At 35.2% G+C, this 26287-nt stretch overlaps 3 protein-coding genes across 10 annotated transcripts; all 3 read left to right on the top strand.

The window, feature by feature from the left end:
- The first annotated feature begins 483 nt into the window (after positions 1 to 483).
- LOC18051332 lies at positions 484 to 1480 on the top strand. Its single transcript, XM_006446810.2, has one exon. It carries the CDS (start codon positions 604 to 606, stop codon positions 1237 to 1239), a length of 636 nt encoding a protein of 211 aa, XP_006446873.1. The 5' UTR covers positions 484 to 603; the 3' UTR covers positions 1240 to 1480.
- A 12637-nt stretch (positions 1481 to 14117) lies between these two features.
- On the top strand, positions 14118 to 21285 carry LOC18051555 (DEAD-box ATP-dependent RNA helicase 41). Of its 7 annotated transcripts, none has more exons than XR_002907061.1 (5): positions 14118 to 14229; positions 14371 to 14456; positions 14627 to 16691; positions 17309 to 17438; positions 17515 to 18163. XR_002907061.1 is itself a non-coding variant. In XM_006446809.2 (3 exons), exons 2-3 carry the CDS (start codon positions 14408 to 14410, stop codon positions 16177 to 16179), a joined length of 1602 nt encoding a protein of 533 aa, XP_006446872.1. In that variant the 5' UTR covers positions 14118 to 14229; positions 14371 to 14407; the 3' UTR covers positions 16180 to 16840. The 7 variants fall into 7 exon arrangements, 1 of the variants encoding a protein (XP_006446872.1); XR_002907060.1 differs by having other exon boundaries at positions 17283 to 17438; XR_002907059.1 differs by having other exon boundaries at positions 17280 to 17438.
- On the top strand, positions 20213 to 25154 carry LOC18051553 (OTU domain-containing protein DDB_G0284757). Of its 2 annotated transcripts, none has more exons than XM_006446807.2 (10): positions 20213 to 20458; positions 21241 to 21473; positions 22059 to 22132; positions 22883 to 22937; positions 23046 to 23120; positions 23567 to 23640; positions 23784 to 23832; positions 24075 to 24159; positions 24737 to 24793; positions 24884 to 25154. In XM_006446807.2, the coding sequence occupies exons 2-10, from the start codon at positions 21312 to 21314 to the stop codon at positions 24928 to 24930; spliced, it is 678 nt and encodes a 225-aa protein (XP_006446870.1). In that variant the 5' UTR covers positions 20213 to 20458; positions 21241 to 21311; the 3' UTR covers positions 24931 to 25154. The 2 variants fall into 2 exon arrangements, with proteins under 2 accessions (XP_006446870.1, XP_006446869.1); XM_006446806.2 differs by having other exon boundaries at positions 20213 to 20495.
- The last annotated feature ends 1133 nt before the right edge of the window (positions 25155 to 26287 follow it).

The raw sequence follows: 26287 nt of genomic DNA, 5'->3' as shown, positions 1-26287 counted from the left end.
AATAATATCAGTGTGGCTGTGAAAAATTCCTTAAATCGAAACTAAAATCTTAAAAGTTAAAGGCAGCTCTTCCCTCCTCCACTACTCAATTTTATATAGAGATTTTTTACAGTAATAAGAACATAAACTCTTTATAATTCCACAAACTCTTTACCTTCCTGCCAACTTTAGTTTATCTGCAGCTTCCCCCTCGACAATAATCCTTATACTTAAGATCAAAGCCTAGCCATGGAGCCACGTGTCCCACAACTTTTGTCGCTTTCACTTTCACTTTCCTTGCTTGAATAATTGCTTCCACTTTTGCTTTTGCTTCATGACCACTCTTTCTCTCAAACAATTTTCGCAAAACCCAATAAAGGCACATTAATTTGGCTAATGGCGAATAAGGGTATGGACCCAATCATATAACACAGTCCCCATTATATCCTTTCAACTCCTAGCTCTATATAAAGCCCTAGACCTGTCTTGAGCTTGTCCATGACGAAAAAAACACTCTTTTAAAATTCTCTTTTCAAGAATACTACTACAACTAATATTTTGTACGTACAAACAAACAAACAACACCTCTATCTCGATCTCGATCTCTCTAACTTGTTAATTACAATGAAGAACAAGGCTTCAGGGTTCTTGAAGAAGATAATAACGGTGGTAACGGCAATGGCGAAGGCGAAAAGCCTAGCTCTGAAGACCAAGACTAGGGACATAAGGACTCGTTTGATCATATTCTCGTTGCTTCGAAACAAAAAGATCCTGATGAGCTCTGTTTCTGAGAAGCTCCGGGCTCTGATGGGCCAGCAAGATCATCATCATCATTATCATCACAGCAAGAAGAAAGATGAAGATGAAGACGATGAAGTAGAAGAAGAAAGCAAGGCGATTGTAGTACATGACAACGACGCCGTGTACTCATCAGTACACGAGTCACTTCCCAACCCAACTCACACGGAAGTTGCTGATGATTTTGAGAACCAAGAGGAAGAATGCGGTGAGAATGACGAGAATAAGTATCCGGACTTAACGCACACGTTGTCTGATGATATGGAGCTGGAGAACGGGGGAAGAGGAGGGTCTGTGATTGATTTGGTGAAGAAATCGAAACCACAGGGGGAAGAGTTCAGATTGGAAGATGAAATAGACCACCTTGCTGACTTGTTCATCCAGCGGTTTCATCGTCAGATATTGATGCAGAAGCAACTCTCCTTCAAGAGGTACCAAGATATGCTCGACAGAAGCGCTTAAGTTAATAATTAATTAATTAATTACCCTTCTCCCTCTATTAGGCAGCCTGCGAAATTTTTGGTCGCTAGCTGCTGCTGAATTACCAGCCGGAGAGGAAATAGTACATGCATGGGTGTTGATGTATGTATGTACGTACGTACGTACGTACGTATCAATGAATGTATGTGTAATGCCAGCTTGGTCGCGAGGTGTGAAAGACGACCATGTTCAAGTTGTAATATTTTCTCTACCGATTAATAAAAATAATTCAGCTTTGATTTTGCTCAACCATTATTTCTATATTATTAATATTAATTAATAATCTCAAATAAATGATCATTCGCACGAACATGCATTAAGGAGTACAACAAACATAACATGGGCAATTTGGTAATTGTATTGGGCCTGAAACCCATACCCACCAAAAGAGGTCCAAGTCGACAAGTTAGACATGTGATCATATTTAATAAAATCTCGTGTGTTATCAGTTAGATTATAAAACACAGGAAAAAAATAATTACCTTTTTTTCTTTTGAAAAAAAAAAAATTATTTAAATCTTGCCAACAATTTCTCATTGGGTTGGTAATTACGTTTTTTCGCATAAGTTGTTGTTTAAACCGAATTTTTGCTAGAATCCGATTTGAACCATATAGGGGTGGTTCTCACCAGATTCAAGTCAAATTCGATTAAAACAAATAGATTTATTATTTTTAGGAGGGAGAATGGGCTAGCAAAGATTGGGGTTTAGGCGTATTTAGCTATTTAGGGTAGGAGGAGTAGTTGAGGTGATCTGAAAGGTGCATTAAGGTGATTTGGGAGGTGAGCTGAAGTGATTGGGGAGACGAAGTGAGATGTTTTGAATTTCAAAAAATATGGAGAGCTCTGATGAATTAATTTAGGGAATTGATATAGGGAGTTCAAGAGAGCTTAGTGTATAGCTCTAGTGAACTTGAGTATAGCTCTATGTTAGCCTATATGGCTATAAATATTGATTTTGATGATAACAAACCACATGTATTTATTGAGTAAAGATTTATGAATTGTGCTTTTATAATAAGAAAATGATGTTATGGAATTAAAGTATTTTGGACTAAAATGAAAGTAATTTTAAAATCTTTAATAGTATTTTAAATTTCGGATTTGGACCTATTTGAAACTATTTAAATATTTTTGGATCATTCTATAATTTCACAAAGTTTGGGCAAAGTCATAATTTCAGAAAGTTGTGGGATTGACAAAGCATTATTCTAAAGTTCTGAAATTGGACATTTTTGCAAACTTTCATAATATTTTGGGCCACACTACAGTTTTATAAAGTTTTGGGGTCAAACTATAAATTTAGAAAAATATTCACTGTAGTAGTTACTGTAGCAAGCGGAAATCCGGATTCTGACAAACGGAAGTCCGGATTTTAGGCAGAATCTATCCGAATTAAAAGCGGAATTCCGAATCCTGACAAACGGAAATCCAGTTGTTGGGCAGTAAGCTATTGAGCGTAAGCGGAAATCCGAATGTGACAAAGCGGAAATCCGGATGTTCAGAAATTCAAATTTGTGGCTGTAACGGTAACATTAAGCGGAATTCCGGATGTCCATAACCGGTAATCCGGTTACGACCAAAATGTGCATAACGGCTAGTTTTTGAGCTCAAACTATAAGAACTGAAATCCAACTCATTTTCAAGCTCTCCAACAAGCAAAAACAAAAAGCACACGTGATATCTTGAACTTACAACTTGCAAAACACAAATCATTAAATCATTCATTGTTCTTCATCTTTGAATATCTACTCATTAAGTGAGTTTGATTGTAACTTTCATTTATTCATTTCATTTGTAAGAGTTTGAGTGTGTGAGACACTTGAGTGAAGAGATTAGGAGATAATCTCTTTGTTGTAAAGGTTTATTGACATCTAGAAGTCAATTGTAATCGGTTGAAGCCTCGGAAAGGCTTGGATAGTGAAATCCTCAAGCTTGGATTGCTTGGAGGCGTGGACGTAGGCGGGGATTGCCGAACCACGTAAAAATTCGTGTGTTTGTTTCTCTTCTCCCTCACTCTTTAATTATTGTGCCTTTATTAAACTTATTGCTTTCAATTTTTATTAAGGCATTAGATTGCTTATTGTGTGGATTTGCTAGGTTTATTTTTAAATTTCCAATTCACCCCCCCTCTTGGGTTGCACACTTATATTTCATTTGGTATCAGACCTAGGTGCTCTTATTTAGATTTAACCATCTAGAGTTAAAGATCAATGGCAACTCAAAATGATTCTACATTTAGGGAAGGGCAGTCCATCACTAGACCACCTTACTTTGATGGAAACGATTACCCATATTAGAAAACTAGGATGAGAATTTACTTGCAAGCCTTAGATTATGAGATTTGGGAAATCGTTAATGATGGTCCTTTCATGCCTTTGACTAAAAATGAAGTAGGAGAAGATATTTTAAAACCTTCACAGGATTGGAATGATTTCGAAAAGAGAAAAGCTTCTCTAAATTCCAAGGCCATGAATGCTTTGTTTTGTGCTTTAGATAAGAAAGAGTTTCATAGAGTGTCTAGTTGCGAAAGTGCTAATGAGATTTGGCACAAACTTGAGGTTGTCTATGAAAGCACGAACCAAGTTAAAGAATCCAAAATAAGTAGGTACACTCAACAATATGAATTGTTCCAAATAGAACAAAATGAAAATGTGTACTCTATGTATACTAGATTCACGGACATAGTGAACACTCTAGGAGCCCTATAAAAGACTTTTTCAAATAGCGAAAAAGTCAAGAAAATCATTAGGTCTCTACCTAAGGAATGAAGACCAAAAAGAACTACCATTGAGGAAGCCAAGGATTTAAATGTGTTACCTATTGATGATTTAATTGGCTCTCTTATTTCATATGAAGAAGATTTGGCAGCTGAAAAAGGGCATGAGGAAAAGAAGAAGAACATTGCTCTCAAGGCTTCAAAACGTGAGAGTGATGAGGAAAGCGAAATGGATGATGAAGAGCGCGAAATGGATGATGAGGAGCTGGCTATGTTGGCTAGAAGATTCAGAAAATTTTACAAGAAGAATAATGAGCAGAGAAAGTTTAGAGGCTACAAGAATAAGAAGGAGAAGAAGGAGCCAATCACTTGTTATGAATGCAAGAAGCCCGGACACATACAACCGGAATGTCCTCTTCTCAACAAATTCAAGAAGAATGTTATGATGGCCGCATGGGATGATAGCGATGAGGAAACAAGTGATGATGATGAGCAACAAGAAATGACAAATTTAGCTCTCATGGCCATAGGGGAAGAATCATGTGATGAACTTGATGAGGTAAGTGTTCTTCCTACATATGATGAATTGCATGATGCTTTTAATGATTTGCATGATGAGCTAATGAAGATTGGTAAAAAGAATATTTGTCTTAAAAAGAAGATGATAGAGTTTAAGAATGAAAATGATTCATTTAGTGCAAAGATTACATGCCTTGAATTAGAAAATAAAACATTGCATGATAGTATTGCATTATTTGAGAATTCTAGCACTTCACATGAGCACTTAGAGTCACACATGAATGACTTGAAAAATGAGAATGAAATGCTTAGAAAGAAGAGCAATGAACTAAATGAAATTGTGCTAAAATTCACAAATGGGCAAAAGATGTTGGACAATTTGCTAAACTCACAAAAATGTGTATTTGACAAAAGTGGCATAGGTTATAAACCGAATTTGAAACAAAAATTTTACAAGAGTTATTTTGTGAAGAATACATTTATTAACAATAAAATTGTATGTCATTATTGCAATCAAGATGGCCATATGAAAAATAAATGTGCAGTGAAGAGAAATGCATATTATGGTATGAAATGTGTTTGGGTTCCGAAAGGAACCATTGCTAACTCTCAAGGACCCAAAAATGTTTGGGTACCTAAAACTTGAGATTTTTTCTATATGGCTCAAAGAAGAAGAAGAATAAGTGGTACTTGGACAGCGGTTGTTCAAGACACATGACAGGGAATTATTCTTGGTTTTCAAGCTTTACCAAGATCGAAAATGGTGGAGATGTATCGTTTGGGGATAATTCAAAAGGAAAAATCATTGGAATTGGAAATGTCGGTAATGTATCCTTTACTCTCATTGAGAATGTGTGTTTGGTTGAAAACTTGAAACATAATTTGCTTAGTATTAGTCAATTATGTGATAAAGGATATAGAGTTATCTTTGATGAATCAAAATGTGTTATTGAGAATGCATGTGATGGGAAAGTCTTGTTTGTAGGAAATAGATGTGTTAATGTCTATACCATTAATATAGATTGTGCATCTATATATGAAAAATGTCTCTCCACATTGCATGATGATGGTTGGTTATGGCATAGAAGATTAGGTCATGCAAGCATGGATTTGATTTCAAAAATCGTGAAAAATGATTTAGTTAAAGGTCTTCCAAAAATCAGTTTTCAAAAAGATAGAATTTGTGAAGCATGCCAATTTGGAAAACAAATCAAAACTTCCTTCAAAAGCAAGAATCTTGTCTCTACTTCAAAACCACTTCAATTGCTTCATATAGATTTGTTTGGACCTTCTAGATATGCTAGTTTAAGTGGCAAATTTTATGCATTTGTAATTGTGGATGATTATTCTAGATACACATGGGTATTGTTCTTAGCGAATAAGGATGATGCCATTGATGCATTTCGAATTTTCTATAAAAAGGTTCAAAATGAAAAAGGTTATTCTATTGCTTGTATTAGAAGTGATCATGGTGGAGAATTTGAAAATCATGCATTTGAAAATTTTTGTAATGACTTTGGCATTGAACATCAATTTTCATCACCTAGGACTCCACAACAAAATGGAGTAGTAGAGAGAAAGAATAGGTCTATTCAAGAAATGGCTAGGACCATGTTGAATGAAAATTCTTTGCCTAAGTATTTTTGGGCCGAAGCCGTCAACACCGCTTGTTATGTTTTAAATCGGGTGTTAATTAGACCTAATCTTAATAAAACTCCATATGAGCTTTGGAAAGATAAAAAACCCAACATTGGTTATTTTAAAGTTTTTGGATGCAAATGTTTTGTTTTGAACACAAAAGATAATCTTGGTAAATTTGATCTAAAATCTGATGTTGGTATCTTTCTTGGTTATTCAAATTCAAGCAAATCTTATAGAGTTTATAATAAAAGAACTTTAGTTGTGGAAGAATCTATGCATGTTACATTTGATGAGACTAACCCCTCCTCTACGGAGAAAGTCATTGTTGATGATAATGCAGAAGAAGAACAACAAGAAGAAGCATCAAATGACAATCAAGAAAACGCACCACCTGGAATTCAAAAGGAACATCATGAAGAACCAAATGCAGAGCAAAATGAAGGTACTTCACAAACACTCCCCAAGGAGTCGAGGTATGTATCTTCTCACTCTAAGTATGTAATTTTAGGAGATCTCTCACGAGGTGTTACCACTAGATCATCTCTTAGGAACACATGTGAGCATGTTGCATTTATTTCTCAAATTGAACCAAAATCCTTTGCGGATGCGGAAAATGATGAATCTTGGATTATGGCAATACAAGAGGAGTTGAATCAATTTGAGAGAAATAATGTGTGGGAGTTAGTTCCTAATCCAGAACATCAATCCATTATAGACACTAAATGGGTATTTAGAAATAAAATGGATGAATCTGGTGTGGTTGTAAGAAATAAAGCTAGATTAGTGGCTCAAGGTTACAACCAAGAAGCAGGAATTGATTTTGATGAAACTTTTGCACCTGTAGCAAGATTAGAATCCATTAGGATGTTGTTAGCATATGCATGTCATAAGGATTTTATTTTATATCAAATGGATGTCAAGAGTGCTTTCTTAAATGGATATATTATGGAGGAAGTTTATGTGAAACAACCTCCTGGTTTTGAAAATGAAAAATTTCCAGATCATGTGTATAAGTTATCCAAGGCTTTGAATGGTTTAAAACAAGCATCTAGAGCTTGGTATGATAGGCTTAAAAACTTCTTGTTAGATAACAATTTTTCGATGGGAAAAGCGGACACAACTCTTTTTGTTAAGCATAAGAACCAAGACATACTTATTGTTCAAATTTATGTTGATGATATTATTTTTTGTTCTACTAATGAGTTGTTGTGTAAAGATTTTTCATCATGTATGAGCCAAGAGTTTGAGATGAGTATGATGGGAGAGTTAAAGTACTTCCTTGGACTTCAAATCAAACAAAACGAGGAAGGAATTTTCATAAACCAAGCCAAGTACGTGAAAGATCTACTCAAAAGATTTGGCTATGAAAATGGAACGGCAAAAAGCACTCATATGAGTACTACCATCAAGCTGGACAAAGATGAGAAAGGTAAGGAAGTTGATATCAAGACTTATCGAGGTATGATCGGATCCTTACTCTACTTGACTGCTAGTAGGCCTGATATTATGTTTAGTGTTTGCTTGTGTGCTAGATTTCAATCTTGTCCTAAAGAGTCTCACATGCTTGCTGTCAAACACATTTTTCGATATTTAATTGGCACTATTAATCTTGGCCTTTGGTATCGTAGAGGAACTCATATTGATTTAACTTGTTATTCGGATGCCGATTTTGCTAGGTATAAGATTGATAGAAAAAGTACTAGTGGAACATGTCACTTCCTAGGTCATTCTCTTGTCTCTTGGTTTAATAAGAAACAAAACTCGGTTGCGCTTTCAACCACCGAGGCAGAATATATTGCCGCAGGTAGTTGTTGTGCATAAATTCTTTGGATGAAACAAACCCTTAGAGACTATGGTATTAAGCTTGATCAAATACCTATTTTATGTGACAATACTAGTGCTATTAATCTTTCCAAGAATCCCATTCAACATTCTAGGACTAAACATATAGAAATTAGACATCATTTCCTTAGAGATCATGTTCAAAAAGGAGATGTTGTGATTAAATTTGTTTCCACTGAAAATCAACTTGCGGATATCTTTACAAAACCTCTTAGCGAAGAGCATTTTATAAAGATAAGACATGAGCTTGGAATGATGAATGTTGAATCTTAATTCATGTTTTACTATATAGCTTGATATGTTTGTTATTATATGGATTTATGGTTCATAAATTAGATAGCTTGATATGCTTGTAATTTTATGATTTTATGATTTTATGATTTTATGATTTTATGTTGCATGCATTAAATGGCTTATTGAAAGGTTTTAAATCTTAAAATGATTTAAAATTAACCAATTTTTAAGGCCGGAAATAAAATGGTGTGTGTAATACAAGTTTAAGAGCTAGCAAATATTCCCTTTCTATTCATTTGGAAAATCATTTTTCCTTATTGATTTCTCTCGAGACAAATTCCGGATAATCGGATTTTCAATCCGGAAAAACCGGATTAGTTTTGGTTGCTCTCGGGACAACATTCGGATAACCGGATCTTCAATCCGGAAAACCGGATTTCCTAAGCTTCATTTCTGCTTCAAATCGGACTACCGGTTATAAAAACCGAAAAGCCGAATTCGTAAGCAAAGCTTGCTGGACCAAACCAGATTTCCGGTTATGTCAATCCAGAAATCCGATTTCGAGACTTTGGCAAACCGGCATTGCTATCCTCTGGATCCAACCGGCAAGTCGGTTCATGTTATCCGGAAAACCGTTTTTTGCGTGGAACCTTGCTGGTCACAACCGGAATTCCGGTTAGTGAAAACCGAAAATCCGGTTTCGGATTTCAAGCTTCTGGTCACAACCGGACTTCCGGTTAGTGCAAACCGGAATTCTGATTTCGGAAGCTATTTCAACTGTTCCTCTTCCCTCTTCAAACGGAAATCCGGTTCTTGCTCTCTCTCTAAAACCCGGTTTCTCTCTCTCATTTTTCACTCCAAAATCCATCTTTTTCTTCCCTTTTCACATCAAATTGAATCAAGAAGATCATTCCCCATCACTTCATTCACTCAAAAGCATCTTTAAACTTCATTTTCATCATCCAAAACTCTAGATCTCAAATTCAACCTAGGGTTTATCCGAATTTTTCTCTCTCTAGATTTCTCATTCTCAAGCCGTTTTTGATTCAAATTGTTTCTCAAAATCACTTTCAATCCTCATTATCTTCATTCTCCTTACCATTTTCAATCTCAAATCAACCATATCATAATGTCTAGTTCACGGCCGGTTTGAAGAAAAGGCAAAGAACCGGTTCAACAAACCGATCAGCCACGAGAATCAAGGAGCACCACCAATCAATCCAATTTCGAGTCTACACATTTTCAGAACAAGAAACATCTAGCCAAACATTTTCATCAACAGTTCAGGACTCGTGAGGTACTCCAAACCTTTTTTATTTTACCGGATTGGTTGAATCATCTTAGTATTAGTAATAGAACTTTATTGCAATTGTTGGAAGATGTTGGTTGGCTTAATGCATTATTGATTGAGGAGAATGTGTATCCCGACTTGGTGAAAGTATTTTACTCGAATATGGATTGTTCCGCGGAGAAAGAGAATCGAGTAATCACCACAGTTGGAGGAGTTTTGATTGAGTTTGATGATTCGGACTTGAACAACATCCTAGGATCCTCCGATGATGGCCTAGAAATGTTTTCACCTAGGAAACCTCCTGACATTGATGACTATGCTTATATTGATGCTGTTAAGAATATATGTCGTCGTGTCGACCTTTCCGATGAAGATTGTACTATCCATTTTCGCAACCTTTGTCTTTGTCTTCAAACTCGGATATTACTTCGTTTTATTCAGAGTATTGTTCTTCGTAGATCAGGCCATTTGGATGAGGTCTCTCATATGGATGTTGCCTTGATTGATTGTATTCTTAGACATCGTCCAGTCGACTTAGGATATACCATTGTCCGAAACATGCTCAGCATACCTAAGTTGATTACCCGCTCCATTCCATATGGTCATTTCATTACCCGAATCCTGAAATTTTTTGATGTACCGATTAAAGAACCGTCATGTAGACTGTCTAACGGTATCGGAGATGAAGCTATTGTCGGCTTAGGCTTTGAGTGGAAGAATGACACTTGGGTCAAATACTCTGAAAACAAGTTTACCTTCCTTGCTCCAAGTGATGATCGGCCACTTAATGATGTGGTTCCAGCCGATCAGCTACCCATTTTCTCACTCTCATTTTGGGGGCAGCGTAGACGCCGTGATCCTCCCGTGATTGCTTCAGATCCTGTTGTCTCTGCATCCATTTCATCACCTCCACAGCCTCCTACCTCTGGAGATGTTACTCTTCAGCAGCTTATGGATGAGGTGTGGACACTTTCGGTGCGGCAGACTGAGTTTCAGCAGGAGCAGCAGCAGCAGCTCATTCATGGGCAGCGCCTCCTCTTTGAGCACTTCGGCATTCCATATCCATTTCCACCTCCATCACCTCCATCCTCACCACCTGAGTAATATCTTATGCTTGTATTTGGACACACCTACATTTCATTTACTGCATTGTGTGTTCTTTCATTTTCGACTCTAAGGATGGTTATTATGATTTTCGGTTTATGGTTTTGTTTTTTTTGGATGATATGAATTTGTTGTGACTATTTATGTTGGATGTTATGGATTTGTTTTTGAGTGATTATTATGGATTATATGGATTTTCTTATGCTTATGGATATTTTTTTTACTAATGTGCTTATGTTGCGATTTTGATGATTGATAGGGGGAGCCTTTTATTCTTTTTGATGATGAAGGGGGAGAATGATTTCATATGTGTTATGAAAATATGCATGTATCTAGGGGGAGCATGTATGCAGGGGAAGTTTTTGTTAAACTATTTTCAAATCATTTTTTAACTTGCATTGATTAAGGGGGAGCGTTTTCATAACAAGATTAAAGATTTGAATGTGCTTTGTCATCATAAAAAAGAGGGAGATTGTTAACCTATATAGCTATAAATATTGATTTTGATGATAACAAACCACATGTATTTATTGAGTAAAGATTTATGAATTGTGCTTTTATAATAAGAAAATGATGTTATGGAATTAAAGCATTTTGGACTAAAATGAAAGTAATTTTAAAATCTTTAATAGTATTTTAAATTTCGGATTTGGACCTATTTGAAACTATTTAAATGTTTTTAGATCATTCTATAATTTCACAAAGTTTGGGCAAAGTCATAATTTCAAAAAGTTGTGGGATTGACAAAGCATTATTCTAAAGTTTTGAAATTGGACCTTTTTGCAAACTTTCATAACATTTTGGGTCACACTACAGTTTTATAAAGTTTTGGGGTCAAACAGTAAATTTGGAAAAATATTCACTGTAGCAGTTACTGTAGCAAGCGGAAATCCGGATTCTGACAAACGGAAGTCCGGATTTTAGGCAGAATCTATCCGAATTAAAAGCGAAATTCCGAATCCTGACAAACGGAAATCCAGTTGTTAGGCAGTAAGCTACTGAGCGTAAGCGGAAATCCGGATGTGACAAAGCGGAAATCCGGATGTTCAGAAATTCAAATTTGTGGCTGTAACGGTAACATTAAGCGGAATTCCGGATGTCCATAACCGGTAATCCGGTTACGACCAAAATGTGCATAACGGCTAGTTTTTGAGCTCAAACTATAAGAACTGAAATCCAACTCATTTTCAAGCTCTCCAACAAGCAAAAACAAAAAGCACACGTGATATCTTGAACTTACAACTTGCAAAACACAAATCATTAAATCATTCATTGTTCTTCATCTTTGAATATCTACTCATTAAGTGAGTTTGATTGTAACTTTCATTTATTCATTTCATTTGTAAGAGTTTGAGTGTGTGAGACACTTGAGTGAAGAGATTAGGAGATAATCTCTTTGTTGTAAAGGTTTATTGACATCTAGAAGTCAATTGTAATCGGTTGAAGCCTCGGAAAGGCTTGGATAGTGAAATCCTCAAGCTTGGATTGCTTGGAGGCGTGGACGTAGGCGGGGATTGCCGAACCACGTAAAAATTCGTGTGTTTGTTTCTCTTCTCCCTCACTCTTTAATTATTGTGCCTTTATTAAACTTATTGCTTTCAATTTTTATTAAGGCATTAGATTGCTTGTTGTGTGGATTTGCTAGGTTTATTTTTAAATTTCCAATTCACCCCCCCTCTTGGGTTGCACACTTATATTTCACTCTAGAGAGTTTATCCAAGATTCGTGGTATAACTCAGGTGAATTCATAAAGGAAATGCAATTTGGGTAACAGAACCGTTATAGTAAGTAGAAAATAAGTATAAATAATAAAGAACACACAAGATTTTATATGGTTCGGCCTTTTGGCCTACATTTACGGAGTAATAATCTCTAATCAACTGTGTATGTGAAGCATTACATTGTTTTACATTATTTACTTTACAATATTAGCAAAACCTTATTAAAGGTTGGTGATAATGAATAATAACACGAGGGAGACGTGAGTCTTATGGAGATTATAGAGTTTTAGAGTAAGGGAAAAGTTTTTCTGAGAAATAAGATGGCCAAAATCTTCTATGGAGGTGTAAAAATAGAGGAAGAAGAAGATGAAGCAACCCCTCAAGAAATTAGATTTGAAAAAGATCCTCCTTATCTTGTGTTTTAAGTTGAACTTATAGGGTTGGTGCCCTAGGGGTATTTTTGTGTTTTCTGTCATATGGAGATTTTTTATTAGTGTTGCCTTCCTCAAGTTGGGCTATTATTGTCTTTTTCTTTTATTCACTTGATAGTAATTAAATAAGCTTGGTGAGCAAGTAATTTTTCTATCCCTTATGTGGTCCTTACTCTTTGCAACATGGCGGAAGCTAGTTCAGTGGTCTTATTGCTTTTCAGGAGAGTAGCAAAGGACAGCTGATGTGGTCCCCTCATATTGATTTGCTCAAAGAATTTTTATTTTTATTGACTCTTTATTCTTAGCAAAAAAAAAAAAGATATTTTATTCTTTCTCATGATGGCGTGCATTGTTCACATGTTGTCTCTAATAAACAAAATTTGAGTTATGATAATACCCTTTAATGCTAGGCATATTTTCAAAAACTGTCATTTTTCTCAAGGAGCTTGCCTCTTGACCATTGAGAGTTATACTGTCATTCGATCAACACGAGTTAACTTCATTTCACTGACTTTCTTTGCTAGCTCATGTCAACATTCAAATCCCCCCCCCCCCCTCAAAACAGTTGATATTTCATCATAATCTAATAATTGCATTAGAATGAACCAAAGATGAGATTAAACTAATTTGATGGGTAAAAAATTAATTCAATCCAAGGTATGTTTGGCTGTGAAAACTAGTAAATTAGTCTACATTTTAGTCCCAAATTTATGGGATTGCTAGTGCTAATTCTCACATGGGTTTAGGTTGGAGTCAATATTTTGTTTTAATTCAAATTTACTACCAATATCAACAATTTATTTTAACTTGAATTTTTAATCTAAGATTAAGTATAAAGATTTTAATCCAACAATTTAAATATAAATAATTATTTAATTATTTATTAATAGTAATATTGAATATAAATATTAAATTTAACAATCAGAAGTATAATTTAAAAATATTTATTTTATTTTATTTTATTTTTATTAAATTATATTTAATAGTCCTATCCAAAATTATACTAAACAAATGATATTATTGTATCTAATCTAACTAATCCAATAAAATCTTAAGATTTAATCCGGTTCAATCCTGCTTTCCAACTATACAATGCATTGAGCACATCTTAGGAAATGAATATCTGTTACGTTTTTCATATATTGAACAATTTTCTCTTTTTCCTTTAAAATTTTTTTTAAGAAATGGAAAAAGAAAACTTTTAAATTAAATTGACTTCTCTTCTCAAAAAAAAGAAAAAAGAAAAAAGAAAAAAGAAAAAAGAAATTGACTTCTATTATCCCTGTACGCTGTCGTTTCAGTGGCAAAGCCAATAAGTAAGTAAAATGAAAACAATTAAGGCGGCGTTTGGATTGTAAATTTTTAGCATCTGAAAGGGAGGCCCGAGCCTTTCAGTTTTTGCCTGGCTTGAGCAAAAATATGTTCTTTCGTCTTTGTTTGTATCTACTCCACGAAGCAATTGCGGGGGAAAGGTTCGTTTAGGTTTTAGCAGATTTGTAAATGACTAATTGCAATTAATTGATCAATTTTATTTCTTGTTATTTCGACGAATTAACATATCCAATTACATAACCGATACTATTTTCTTGTTCGATTTTTTTTTCTTTTTTCAGAATTTATTTGATTTCAACTTGAAATTCGATTTTAATCATGGCGAATAATCAAAATATGGCAATCCCTCATGGGGATGGAGTCGATGGTAACTTCCCACAAAACTCTTTATTAGTCTTAAAATTTTGCTGCTTTATAATATTACTTGCCAATGCCATTTTCATCTTCTTGTTGCTTCAATTTTTTCTTGTATTTTTTTTTCTCCTCATGCTTTTTCACTGACGTTTGTACCATGCATGTGTTTTTTCATTCCATCAGATTCACAAAGTGATGTGAAAGAGTGGAGTAAGGATCAGAGAGAAGCTCTGCCGGAGGAGCCAAAATGTGTGATATGTGGCCGCTATGGTGAGTATATTTGTGATGAGACGGACGACGATGTCTGCAGTTTGGAATGTAAACAAAAGCTGTTATGCAGGGTTGCAAATGCCAACAGGGGGATGCGGGTTGTGCCTCCCCCGCCTCCTGAAAGATTACCTGCTACAGATGAGTGTTTCTACGTTAGAGAATCTGATGAAAACTCAGGATTTCAATCGTTGACTATTGGTCAGACTGATTCGCTGAGGAAGAGACTGGAAATCAATGTGAAGGGAGATGCAGTTCCGGCACCTATTTTGTCGTTCTCCTCTTGCAGCTTATCTCAGAAGCTCCTCCAAAATATTGAAGCTGCTGGTTATGACATGCCCACACCTGTCCAAATGCAAGCAATCCCATCTGCTTTGAGTGGTAAAAGCCTGCTTGTTTCTGCCAATACAGGCTCAGGGAAAACTGCTTCCTTTCTTGTTCCTGTTATTTCTCAATGTGCAAATATTCGGCTTCACCACTCGCAGAACCAGAAAAATCCATTAGCCATGGTTTTAACTCCAACCAGGGAGCTCTGTATCCAAGTTGAGGAACAAGCTAAGTTGCTTGGAAAAGGTTTGCCTTTCAAAACTGCACTTGTGGTTGGTGGTGATGCTATGGCCAGACAGGTCTACCGTATTCAGCAAGGAGTAGAACTGATTGTAGGAACTCCAGGCAGGCTCATTGACCTTCTAATGAAGCATGATATAGAACTAGATGACATAAGGATGTTTGTTTTGGATGAGGTTGACTGCATGCTTCAAAGGGGCTTTCGAGACCAGGTGATGCAGATTTTCAGGGCCCTTTCGCTACCCCAAATCTTAATGTATTCTGCGACGATATCACAAGAGGTGGAGAAAATGTCGAGCTCCATATCAAAGGATATCGTTGTTGTCTCTGTTGGCAAGCCTAACATGCCAAATAAGGCTGTTAAGCAACTTGCTATCTGGGTTGAGTCAAATAAAAAGAAGCAAAAACTTTTTGACATATTGATGAGCAAGCAGCATTTTACTCCACCGGCTGTAGTCTATGTGGGTTCAAGACTTGGGGCTGATCTCCTGTCTAATGCAATTTCAGTCACTACAGGGATGAAAGCCTTATCAATTCATGGGGAGAAGCCCATGAAGGAGAGAAGAGAAATAATGAGGTCACTTTTAGTGGGAGAAGTCCCTGTGATTGTGGCCACGGGGATTTTGGGTCGAGGAGTTGAACTCTTGGGTGTGAGGCAGGTTATAATATTTGACATGCCCAATTCTATCAAGGAGTATGTCCATCAAATAGGTAGGGCTTCTCAAATGGGAGACGAGGGTACAGCAATTGTATTTGTGAATGAGGAGAATAAGAATTTGTTTCAGGAGTTGGTTGATATTTTAAAATCTTCTGGAGCAGGTATACCTCGAGAACTTATTAATTCACGATATACAGTTGGTTCATTCTCATCTGGCAAGGGCTTTAAAAAGAGGAAACGCTGAAGTTTTAGGAGAGATGCCGGTTTCCCTATTTTTCAATTCAGCCTCTTGAAAAATGGCAAATATTAAGTTTTAGGAAATGCTGAATGAGGATTCCTTCTGTACCTTCATGCATTGATAGATTGATTGTTGCTAACCAGAACAGTTGCTTGCCCACAACTAACACATGGTTGACATGGCGGCATATTAAAATGGTGGAATGCCCCCGTCATAGATTCAGATGGTTTTCAATTGAGCTAGGCTTGTGCCTGACTGCCTGTCATTAATTTTTTTCAGCAGTTAATTGTTCTACTGGATTTGCAGTTCGGTTAATGACGTTTTGCTATATCCTTGGGTAGAGAATTTACCAAGTCACCGCAGATGGATGGGTACTGGGTGCAGAGATGAATGACAAGTTAATGCAATATTCAATAGCATGTGAAAAAAGGCTTGGTTGATACACTGATCGTGATGATTGCCGTCTGTAAAGAATGAAATGACGTCTTATGATCCAGCTGCCATGTTCTCACTGACCTGTAAGATTTTGTTATTTTGTTTGCTCAGGCTAGATATTTTAAGTGATTAAGTTGGGGTTTTGTGTGTTTTATTTGCAGAAATTGATCTAGATTTGCATATGCTGCTTTTTGTGTGTTTTATGCCTGATTTTATGCATGAAAGTTTTCAATTTCCAGATTTGCATTTGCATCTGCTGCTTTTTCATGAGTTTTATCTGCAGAGATTTTTTGTTTGTTTTAATTGTTAAATTTGTTTACCTTTCGGATAGGGTTTTTCTTTCAATCTGCTGCTTTTTGCATAATAACAATATTCTATTTCTTAGCCAAAAAAAAAAAAAAATAGTAATAGTGAGGGCAGTCGACCTGCATACTACTGATTTGTTTTGTGTTAAGAAGTGATTTGTTAACTTATCAAGCTGCATTATTTATGAGCCCTTTACATCTGAGCTTGTAGGAGTTTTTTACTTTCTTCTGACTCTGTCAATCCTTATGTTATCTCTCTTTCTGATGTCTCTACTTTGTGACTGCTGTCACTTCACATCCTCCAGCTAGTTTTTTGCAATTTTTTTTAACAGTTATTTGTATTCTCTTCATTTCTGCTATGCTCAGCAGCCTTGCTTCTTGAATTTTTTTCGAAGACTAGATCAGGTTGTTGATTTTGCCTAGAAAAGCTGTCCAATCTGTCCAACAGTCATTCTTGTCCCGTAACGAGTGCACAATCTGTACACTGTTGGTATATACATCATGGCAGAGCTTGCAAATCATGTGGTTAGTTATTTTTAGATCTAAACTATATATAAGGTATGTAAGCTATTTTTTGCTAACATGATGTATCATAATGTAGGCAAGTATTAACTGCTTCATGAACAACCTGATCAAATGGAGGCTGAATGCCGTCATCAAGGAAAAAATTCGACATATGTGCTTTTCGCCATTTTTGAAAACAAAAGATAAAGTGGACAAGGATAGAGACTTAATAGCGTATCTCGTAAGGTCATATGATGTAGAGTCTGGTTGCTTTGTATTTCCTAGCTTCTCTTTATTTTTAGTCTGCCAATAGATGGCCTCCCGGTTACAGGAAAAGAGATAAGTAGAGTGCAAGCTGTGCAGTACTTGGGGATTGGAGAAGATGTTTTTGGGAAACTTGGAAATCACTTCCAAGATATGCCAATTGATGGTGGAGAACAGTTCTGTATGCTGCTCGAGCATACATTTTATATTTACCTTGGTCAATTTTTATCGGGAGTACTGCTTCATATGTTTACCGTCCTTTCGTTAGAAGATTTTGGTAAGATAAATCAATATGCATGGGGGCAGCAGTTTTAGCCTACCTTCATGCATCCTTGAAGAATTTCAAAAGAAAACTCGAACAGATCAGTTTGTGGGTTTTTGTATTTAGTCATGGTGAGTACTGACATCATGTTCTTGGAAGTTGCTAAACCTGATAAGTAATTTGTTTTAGTTTATTTTTATACCTTTTTTGTGTTTGAGAGGATTCCTAAGGTTAGAGGTGCTTATTTATTTCCTAAGGTTAGAGGTGCTTATTTAGTATTTACGTTCTCTGTACTGTACTTTGCCAACCAAATGTGCGTTAATTATAGAGTGGACATATGTTTTGGGCTTTCTGCATAAAATCAGGCATAAAACACGCGAAAAGTAGCAAATGCAAATCTAGAATTTGGTTTTATCAATTCCTGCGCATGAAACGCACAAAAAATCCCAAACCCAAACTTGATCACTTAAAAAATCTAGCCTGAGTGGACGAGATAACAAAATGTTTCCGGTGGATTTTATTTTGGTTTTCTCGTTTTTGTCTTTTGGTAGGATGCTTGTAGGTCCTAAAATACAGGATTTTGGCAATACATGAACGTGTGCGCATGAAACTTATCTAAAGTGTTATTGATCACATTCTTCGGTTACGTTGCTTAAGTGGTAAAATTTGACACGATCTGATTATTTGATACAAATGTATTACGAACAAATGATTATAAATAGTTAAATTTGACACAATTGTTAAATGGATCGAATTTTGGGTCAACACAAATTTTTTTTTTCATGTCAAGTTAAGGTTAAAATTCTTAACCTATTTACCCGATTAATAATTTAATATATTTTTTAATTTTAAATCAGTATGTAGGTTTTCATCATCAAAACTCAAATATTATACATTATTTTCTTTTTCTTTTTTTCTTAAGGAAGAATGAAGATATTTATGGTATTTTATTTCTATAATTCCATGCAAATTTAGAATTTAAATAGTATAAATATGTAAAATATTAATAAACATGCATATCTTATAACATAGATATATAATATTATTTAAATATATAAAATTAAATTTTCAATAGTTAAATGTGTAATAATTTTTGTAGATATGTATATTTATAATATCGATAAATGATATTATATATATGTGTGTGTACATATAAATTTTGTTAAATATATCGATTTTAAGTGAATTATTAAATAATTTAATTATATTTTGTGTTGGTTAGAGTCTTCATATTTTAATACGATTATTAAATAGATCGTGTCAACTTATACGATTTACACACTACTTGGTAGAGTTTTTGCCTATACTTTGAATCTTCACAAAAATGCTCTGTTCTCTATCATACTAATCATAAACGCGGAAAGAAAACAAGATTATTATACAATCAAAAACAAAAGAAAATTTTTATGGCATCATAATTCAAACGTGGGTCCAAGTAAGTCGACTTTGCCATGATTGAGGATATTATACATTATTTTGAAATATTCTAAATATTCATTTGTATATTTCCAATTAAGATAAAGGAAATATAATTCAAACGTGGGTTCAAGTATGTAGATTCTCATCATCAAAACTCAAATATTATACATTATTTTTTTATTTTTCCTTAAGGAAGAATGAAGATATTTATGGTATTTTATTTCTATAATTCCATGCAAATTTAAAATTTAAATAGTATAAATATGTAAAATATTAATAAACATGCATATCTTATAACATCGATATTTAATATTATTTACATATATATAAAATTAGAATTTTAATAGTTAAATGTGTAATAATTTTTATCGATATGTATATTTATAATATCGATAAATAATATTTTATATATATGTGTGTGCATATAAATTTTGTTAAATATATCGATATTAAGTGAATTATTAAATAATTTAATTATATTTTGTGTTAGTTAGAGTCTTTATATTTTCAAACGATTATTAAATGAATCGTGTCAATCTATACCATGTACACACGACTCGGTACAGTTTTTGCCAATACTTTGAATCTTTCACAAAAATGCTCTGTTCTCTATCATATTAATCATAGACGCGTAAAGAAAACAAGATTATTATACAATCAAAAACAAAAGAAAATTTTTATGGCATCATAATTCAAATGTGGGCCCAAGTAAGTCGATTTTGCATGATTGAGGATATGATGAACAGAGACAAACAAAGAAACAAACGCACGGTTTCGGGCCGACAAAACAAAACAGCACACGTGTCCAGAAAGGAAAGAACCTGTCTCATTACCGTGAAACCGCGGAAGCCTAACTACCAACGCCTCCCAATGTCAACTCGGTTTCGGCGGACTGTCGAAAATCTAAACATAATAAACAAACCAAATATCTATCTTTATTAATTTTTCTTTTTTTCTTTTCTTTTTTAATCTCAACTCCTGCCATAACCAACCAACCTATTCATCACGAGAATAAGCAAAGGCTTTCTGGGGTTTCTTTTTCTTCTACTTTTTCATCTTCTGTTTATTTGAGATAAATCATCCATCTCATTCCCAGGTAGCAAGACTTAATCGTTTTCTTGAATTCTCTCAATGTATGTAATTAAATCTTATTCATTTTGATTGGTTTCTTATATTCTCTTGAATCTTGATGATCAGTTTTTTTTTTTTTTTTGCTTTTTATTCTTAGTTCCATCCAATGATTAGCCTCGTTCTTGTTTTGGATTTCAATCATAGAAATGGAATGATTAACATTCTCTGGACAGAATGAGTGTGCAACTGTTCATTGTTTGGACAGATTGATTCATTTTCATGGACGGCCATCTGCCTGTTGCTTTTACATATTACATAAATACTGTGTTTATGTGTTGATATAATTCAGCCACTGGCATTTGAGCTTCTTTTGTCGTAATGGGTGGCTTCATATTGATTGAAATCTTTATTGGGTCGTGTCATGTTCATCACATTTGCATATTGATGATTGTAGTCTATTAATTGGTTCATTTTATCTTCATCTTTATGATTGTAGTCTATTATAACATATTGATGTGTTACGTTGCTTTTACATTTTACATAAATACTGTGTTCATTTGTTGATATAATTCAGCCACTGGCATTTGAGCTTCTTTTGTTGTAATGGATGGCTTCATATTGATCGAAATCTTTATTGGGTTGTGTCATGTTCGTCACATTTGCATATTGATGATTGTAGTCTATTAATTGGTTCATTTTATCTTTATGCAGTGTTGATTGATATGAATGTATCAAGCATGTCAAATGTGTTATATCTTTATTTTCATTGTAATGGTAGTGATTCATTTAAGTTTTTATCTTAAGCAGTTCTGTGGCAAAGGGCTGTTTACTTGGTGTGATCACTTGATTAAGTTGGTAGTACTTTGCGGGGTTACGTGATGAGGAATGGCACTGAAAGTGTTGGTGCTAGTTCTAGCTCATCTTTGAGCAGTCAGCAGGATACTGAGGATGACCGGATGATTGCTTTAGTACTTTCAGAAGAGTATGCAAATTTAGATGGTGCAGTTGCTAGACGCCTTTCCAACTTGGCACCTGTTCCAGTAAGATACCTCCTTTTCATTTTGGCTCACGGATTATAATCTCAGTTTAAAAGGTCCAAACGTCAGAAAGCTTAATAATATCAGAGGTTTTCCTAACTTGAGATTCTGCACCTTGAATCCTAGGGAACAATATTTACAACAGTGTGAGAATCACTAGAAGTGCTAAATGGTTCCTCCTTTTCCTCTGTCCATACTTGTACTTGAGGGCAGACCAAGTTAGCCTTGCCTTTTAATTTTTTTTTCCAGTGCAGTTAAACTCATCTCTTTGTAGGCATTGTGCTTCTAACTGATTTCTGCTGATGATTATTACCTCGCAATATGTCTCCCCTTGAATTTCTTTTGCCTGCTGCCCTCTCCTGCACTTATTGACTCTTTATAAGACGCAAAGAATTTATTGTTTGGAAAGGTTTCATTACACTTTGTTCTTTATCTTAACTTGCTCATTCTTTCTGACTCTTGCATGATAAATACTAAAGGCATTGATTATTTGTTGCATCTTTGATCTGCACTCCCTTCCCTCTTCTGTCTTTCGCCAAAGGAAAGATGCCTTTCTAGATTCTTATCTTGCACTTCTTGAACTTTCAGCATGTCCCAAAGATAAACTCCTATATCCCCAACATGAATGATGCCAGTTTGGATCACCAGCGGCTTCTCCAGAGGTATGTCTTATACTTAGCCACTAAAGTGGGCCTAATAGTTTTTTATTATTTTTGTTTTTTAGAACTAAACTTTTGTTCAAATTTATTTATTAATGAGCTAAAGAACTAAAGTTTTGCTCAAAATGTATTTATTAATGAAATACATAGTTCTTTAGGAAACAATTGTATAAGAGGATAGTTATATGAGAATTACATGCTAGTAAAATGTGCTCGTCAGTTCTTCTTTGTAATCTGGGAAGGAAGATCTGAGAATGACTCTTGACCTGAAAAGCCTCACGGTGAGAAGCCACCGAGTTATTGGCCATCTTTATGTGGATTTATCATGACATGGGAATTGTATGGGCAAATGAAATCTCACCAAGTAATATTGGAATTTTATGATGTGAGGAAGCTCCCTCTTCTGCATGGATGAAAAGGTGTATGAAGTTATCTGGTTGTCCATCTAATCATGTTAAGAGAACCTTAAATATGATAATTTGAAAAGAATCCACTTTGGTGGTTTTACATTTCTCAACATATAGAAAGTATTTCTGGCCATCCCCACATGATTCACTAATTTTTTCTCTGTATAATTTCTGAATTTACCCCTTTCTTCCAAACTTATGCATGTTCCTTGCCTCCTTGGTCTGTGCTGGACAGAGTATTTGCTAGAAGTTTTTAACAGGAAGGTCTTTGGATGCTGCTGCTTTTGTCTTAGAGTTTTTTCTTTGGTGAAGGTATTGAGTAAATTTTTTATTATTGTTCGCCCAGGCTAAATGTTTATAGTCTATATGAGGTGAAAGTCTCTGGGGATGGAAATTGTCAGGTACTTTTGATGGCAGTGAAATTTGAAAATGTTTACTCCCTCTCTGTATCTATCTAATCTGTATTAGTATTTGAGATCCTGTTTTACATTTTCAACATTGTGTTGCAGTTTCGTGCACTTTCAGATCAGATGTACAAGTCACCTGAGTATCACAAGCATGTCCGGAAAGAGGTTGTAAAACAGGTATATTGTCTTTGAAGTGCCCATCAAATGTTACAAATGATGGATATGAATTGAGAAACTTGATGCCTTTAATTTGGGTTGATTTGTCTTACTGAAAGCCAAGTTGATCAAGTATCGCATGAAGGACTCCCTGTACAAAGCTTTTTAGGATAAAAGGCCCTTGATTAGATTTTCTTGCTTTATGTTGTTATACGATCTCCAGTTTAATTAAATTTTGTGGAGTCTGATACAAGATTACTGACATTTTCTGGATGATTAAGTGTTTATGTTAATTCAAATAATTATGATTAACTGTTTATCCCACTAAGTCTGATTATGAAAGAACTAATGAACACAAACAGAAAACTAAATCTCTATGTTAAAAGGGAATGAGGGTAGATAGAGAGATAGAGAGAAAGGCTTTGCCAATTACTTTGCTTACAAACTAAAATTCTTTCTTGTTCCAGCTCAAAGACTGCCGCTCTATGTATGAAGGCTATGTCCCGATGAAATATAAACGCTATTACAAAAACATGGCAAAGTATGTTGGTTGATGAAGTCTCACCCCTTCTATTTTTTGATGCTATTAGCCTTTACTCATTGCTTTCATATTCTGTTTCACTCTTTTATAAATGCTGTTACATAACATTGTTTTTCTCTCCCTTGATTTACTGTATGATGCAGAGTTGGTGAATGGGGGGACCACGTTACATTACAAGCAGCAGCCGATAAGGTCTGTCATTTGGTCAAACAGATATAAGTTTTTTCTGTCTGCTGTATTGCTAGTTAATGATGATAGTATATATTAGTGTCCTTTCATTTTTTTAGTTCTCTTTTTCTTATACATTGATGCGTTCAGTACAATGAGAGCATGTATTTGTTATGCATAATTAATCTTTCATTGTGTAGGTGTATAATTCTATTTCTTGTATTCTTCTAATAGTAGTGCTTGACAGTACTGCTTTTTTTTGGCAGTATGCTGCAAAGATATGTCTTTTGACATCATTCAGAGATACTTGTTTTATTGAAATTATGCCACAACACCAGGCTCCTAAACGCGGTAAGACTGGAAAAGTCAATATTATCTGCCATATCAAATTTTATTGAGCTTTTAGAAACTACTAGATGCATTTCTAGAAGCTGCAAACCGCTACACATTCTCTTATTTCCTTATAGAGCTTACTTGCATAATCAGCCAGTAGTTTTTTTTCCCCGGATAGAGAATTGAGCTTGCATATGGAGCTTCTGCACTCTGCAGGATGTAAATAGAATGATTGTTTTCCCTATTAAGTCACAAAAACCTGTCAAATGTGAATGGGATTGAGTATTTAATTGTTGAGCCTACTCAAATAACTTCTATTGGAAATAGCATTACCCAATAGCATTCCTTTCTAGAAACCATGAGAGTGTTATTTGTGTTGTAAAAGTTTTTGAGTGAAGGATATGTGGCTCTTTGAGGTTTTAGGTAAGCTGGTAGGCCCACATTCAATTTAAAACGGGGATTTCCACAAAACTTTATATTAGCAACAAATAACATGGGATCCTTCTTGTCAAATACCTGCTTTATCTATTACTTTTCAGTAGTCTTTGTGAGAACATATTCTTATATTTCTTCCTTTTCTCTTGAAATGCTGCAGAGTTGTGGTTAAGCTTCTGGTCAGAGGTACATTATAACTCGCTATACGATATTCGAGGTTTGTTTTTATCTTTTTGTCAAGGTTTTTCGTTGAGTTACAATGTTGCGCCAAGTACAATATACAACAAATTTTCATGTTCTTTTACAGATGCACCAGTTCCAAAGAAACCGAGGAAGAAACATTGGTTGTTCTAGTGGAAGCAGATAGTTTTATACTCTGTATATTTGTCATTTGCTGTCATGCTATATCTTCTATTTTTTAATTTTTTAAAAATACATTTTTGCTTCTATTTTTTGGCGATAGTTACTTTACCAATATAGATGGGTCCAGATCCATCAAGATGTATCATATTAATCATTTTATATTCTATAGAAGTGATTTTGCCCTCATTAAGCAGGAGTCGATTCAGTTTATCACCTCATATGATTCCGCAAACAATAGAATGTTATAATGTTAAAATTTAACTGAGCATCTCGGATTGTTACTAACTTGCTATTTGCACCATTAGGGTAATTTTTAGGGACCTCCCTTGAGGTTTGGTGTATTAACACTTAGATGAAATGTATCCATGTAATTACATAAACCTCCCCTGCCGTTAGTTACCAATTAAGTTGACCGTTAGTAGACATTAGAAATTACTAAAATATCCTTCTTACTGAAATAATAAATTATTAAATATAGTTTTCAGAATTCCGCAATGAGGATTCCGTTGAAAATCCATTTCAACAAAATGACTGTTGGTGGTGTGAAAAAGCGTGCTACCTGGTTTGGGGTTGTTTGATGGAATGGACGGCAACGATATGGAACCATCACTGTCCTCTGGTTGTTGCTTCGCTGGCCTCCTCGAAAGTGAACGAAAATGGTTCAACGTCTCACACACCGCACACACCACAACTATGCCACCAAGTCCAACCAGCACCGCGTCGTCAAAACCCTTGGGGGGAAGCTGCTGTACCAGAGAACCAAGAAGAGAGCAAGTGGGCCTAAGTGTCCTGTCACTGGAAAAAGGATCCAAGGAATTCCTCACTTGAAATAAATTATTAATTTTCTTATAAAATTTTGACTTGTATGAATTATTTACAATGGCATTTTGTGTCGTTCTATTTAAATGTGAATGGGCATTTGGTTTTTGGTTGGAAGTTTCTTTACCCAAAAAAAAAAATTGTAACCATCACCGTCGACAGAAATTGTGGCTGTGGCATGTGGCGTGACAAGCGGCAAGTGAGGGTTTTGTGATTTGTGTGCAGTTGGGTTTTGGGATGTCAGAGGTTGCGGCGTGGTATCAGGATGGTTCAAGGGTGATGGTAGCTGTTGTTGGGTGGCGTCGGCGATGGCCAAAGGGGCGGCAACGGTTTGGGATTGTTGTGAGACAAAAGCCGTGTACTTGGGTTAATATGTATTGGTGGACACAGTTGATTCAAAGGCTGCCGTGAATGGGGTTGGTCGCCAGCGTGAGGAGGGAACACCAGCACTAGAAAAGCACCACCACCAGCCACCGGTGGAGCTATGATTGGCTGGTCAAGGTTGGGTCAACAGGGGCAAGTGGTGGTA

The sequence above is a fragment of the Citrus clementina genome, unplaced genomic scaffold, assembly GCF_000493195.1.
Source record: "Citrus clementina cultivar Clemenules unplaced genomic scaffold, Citrus_clementina_v1.0 scaffold_2, whole genome shotgun sequence".
Lineage (NCBI taxonomy): Eukaryota > Viridiplantae > Streptophyta > Magnoliopsida > Sapindales > Rutaceae > Citrus > Citrus x clementina.
Note: the sequence above shows the minus strand (reverse complement) of the source record. Positions and strands in the feature narration are given on the sequence as shown.

Excerpts from the sequence above, each read along its gene's own strand:
- LOC18051332 (XM_006446810.2), top strand. The coding sequence starts at position 604 with ATGAAGAACAAGGCTTCAGGGTTCTTGAAGAAGATAATAACGGTGGTA.
- LOC18051555 (XM_006446809.2), top strand. The coding sequence starts at position 14,408 with ATGGCGAATAATCAAAATATGGCAATCCCTCATGGGGATGGAGTCGAT. Across the intron at positions 14,457-14,626 it reads TCATGGGGATGGAGTCGATG|ATTCACAAAGTGATGTGAAA; the intron begins GTAACTTCCCAC and ends TCATTCCATCAG.
- LOC18051553 (XM_006446807.2), top strand. The coding sequence starts at position 21,312 with ATGAGGAATGGCACTGAAAGTGTTGGTGCTAGTTCTAGCTCATCTTTG. Across the intron at positions 22,938-23,045 it reads CTGGGGATGGAAATTGTCAG|TTTCGTGCACTTTCAGATCA; the intron begins GTACTTTTGATG and ends ATTGTGTTGCAG. Across the intron at positions 23,641-23,783 it reads TATTACAAAAACATGGCAAA|AGTTGGTGAATGGGGGGACC; the intron begins GTATGTTGGTTG and ends TGTATGATGCAG.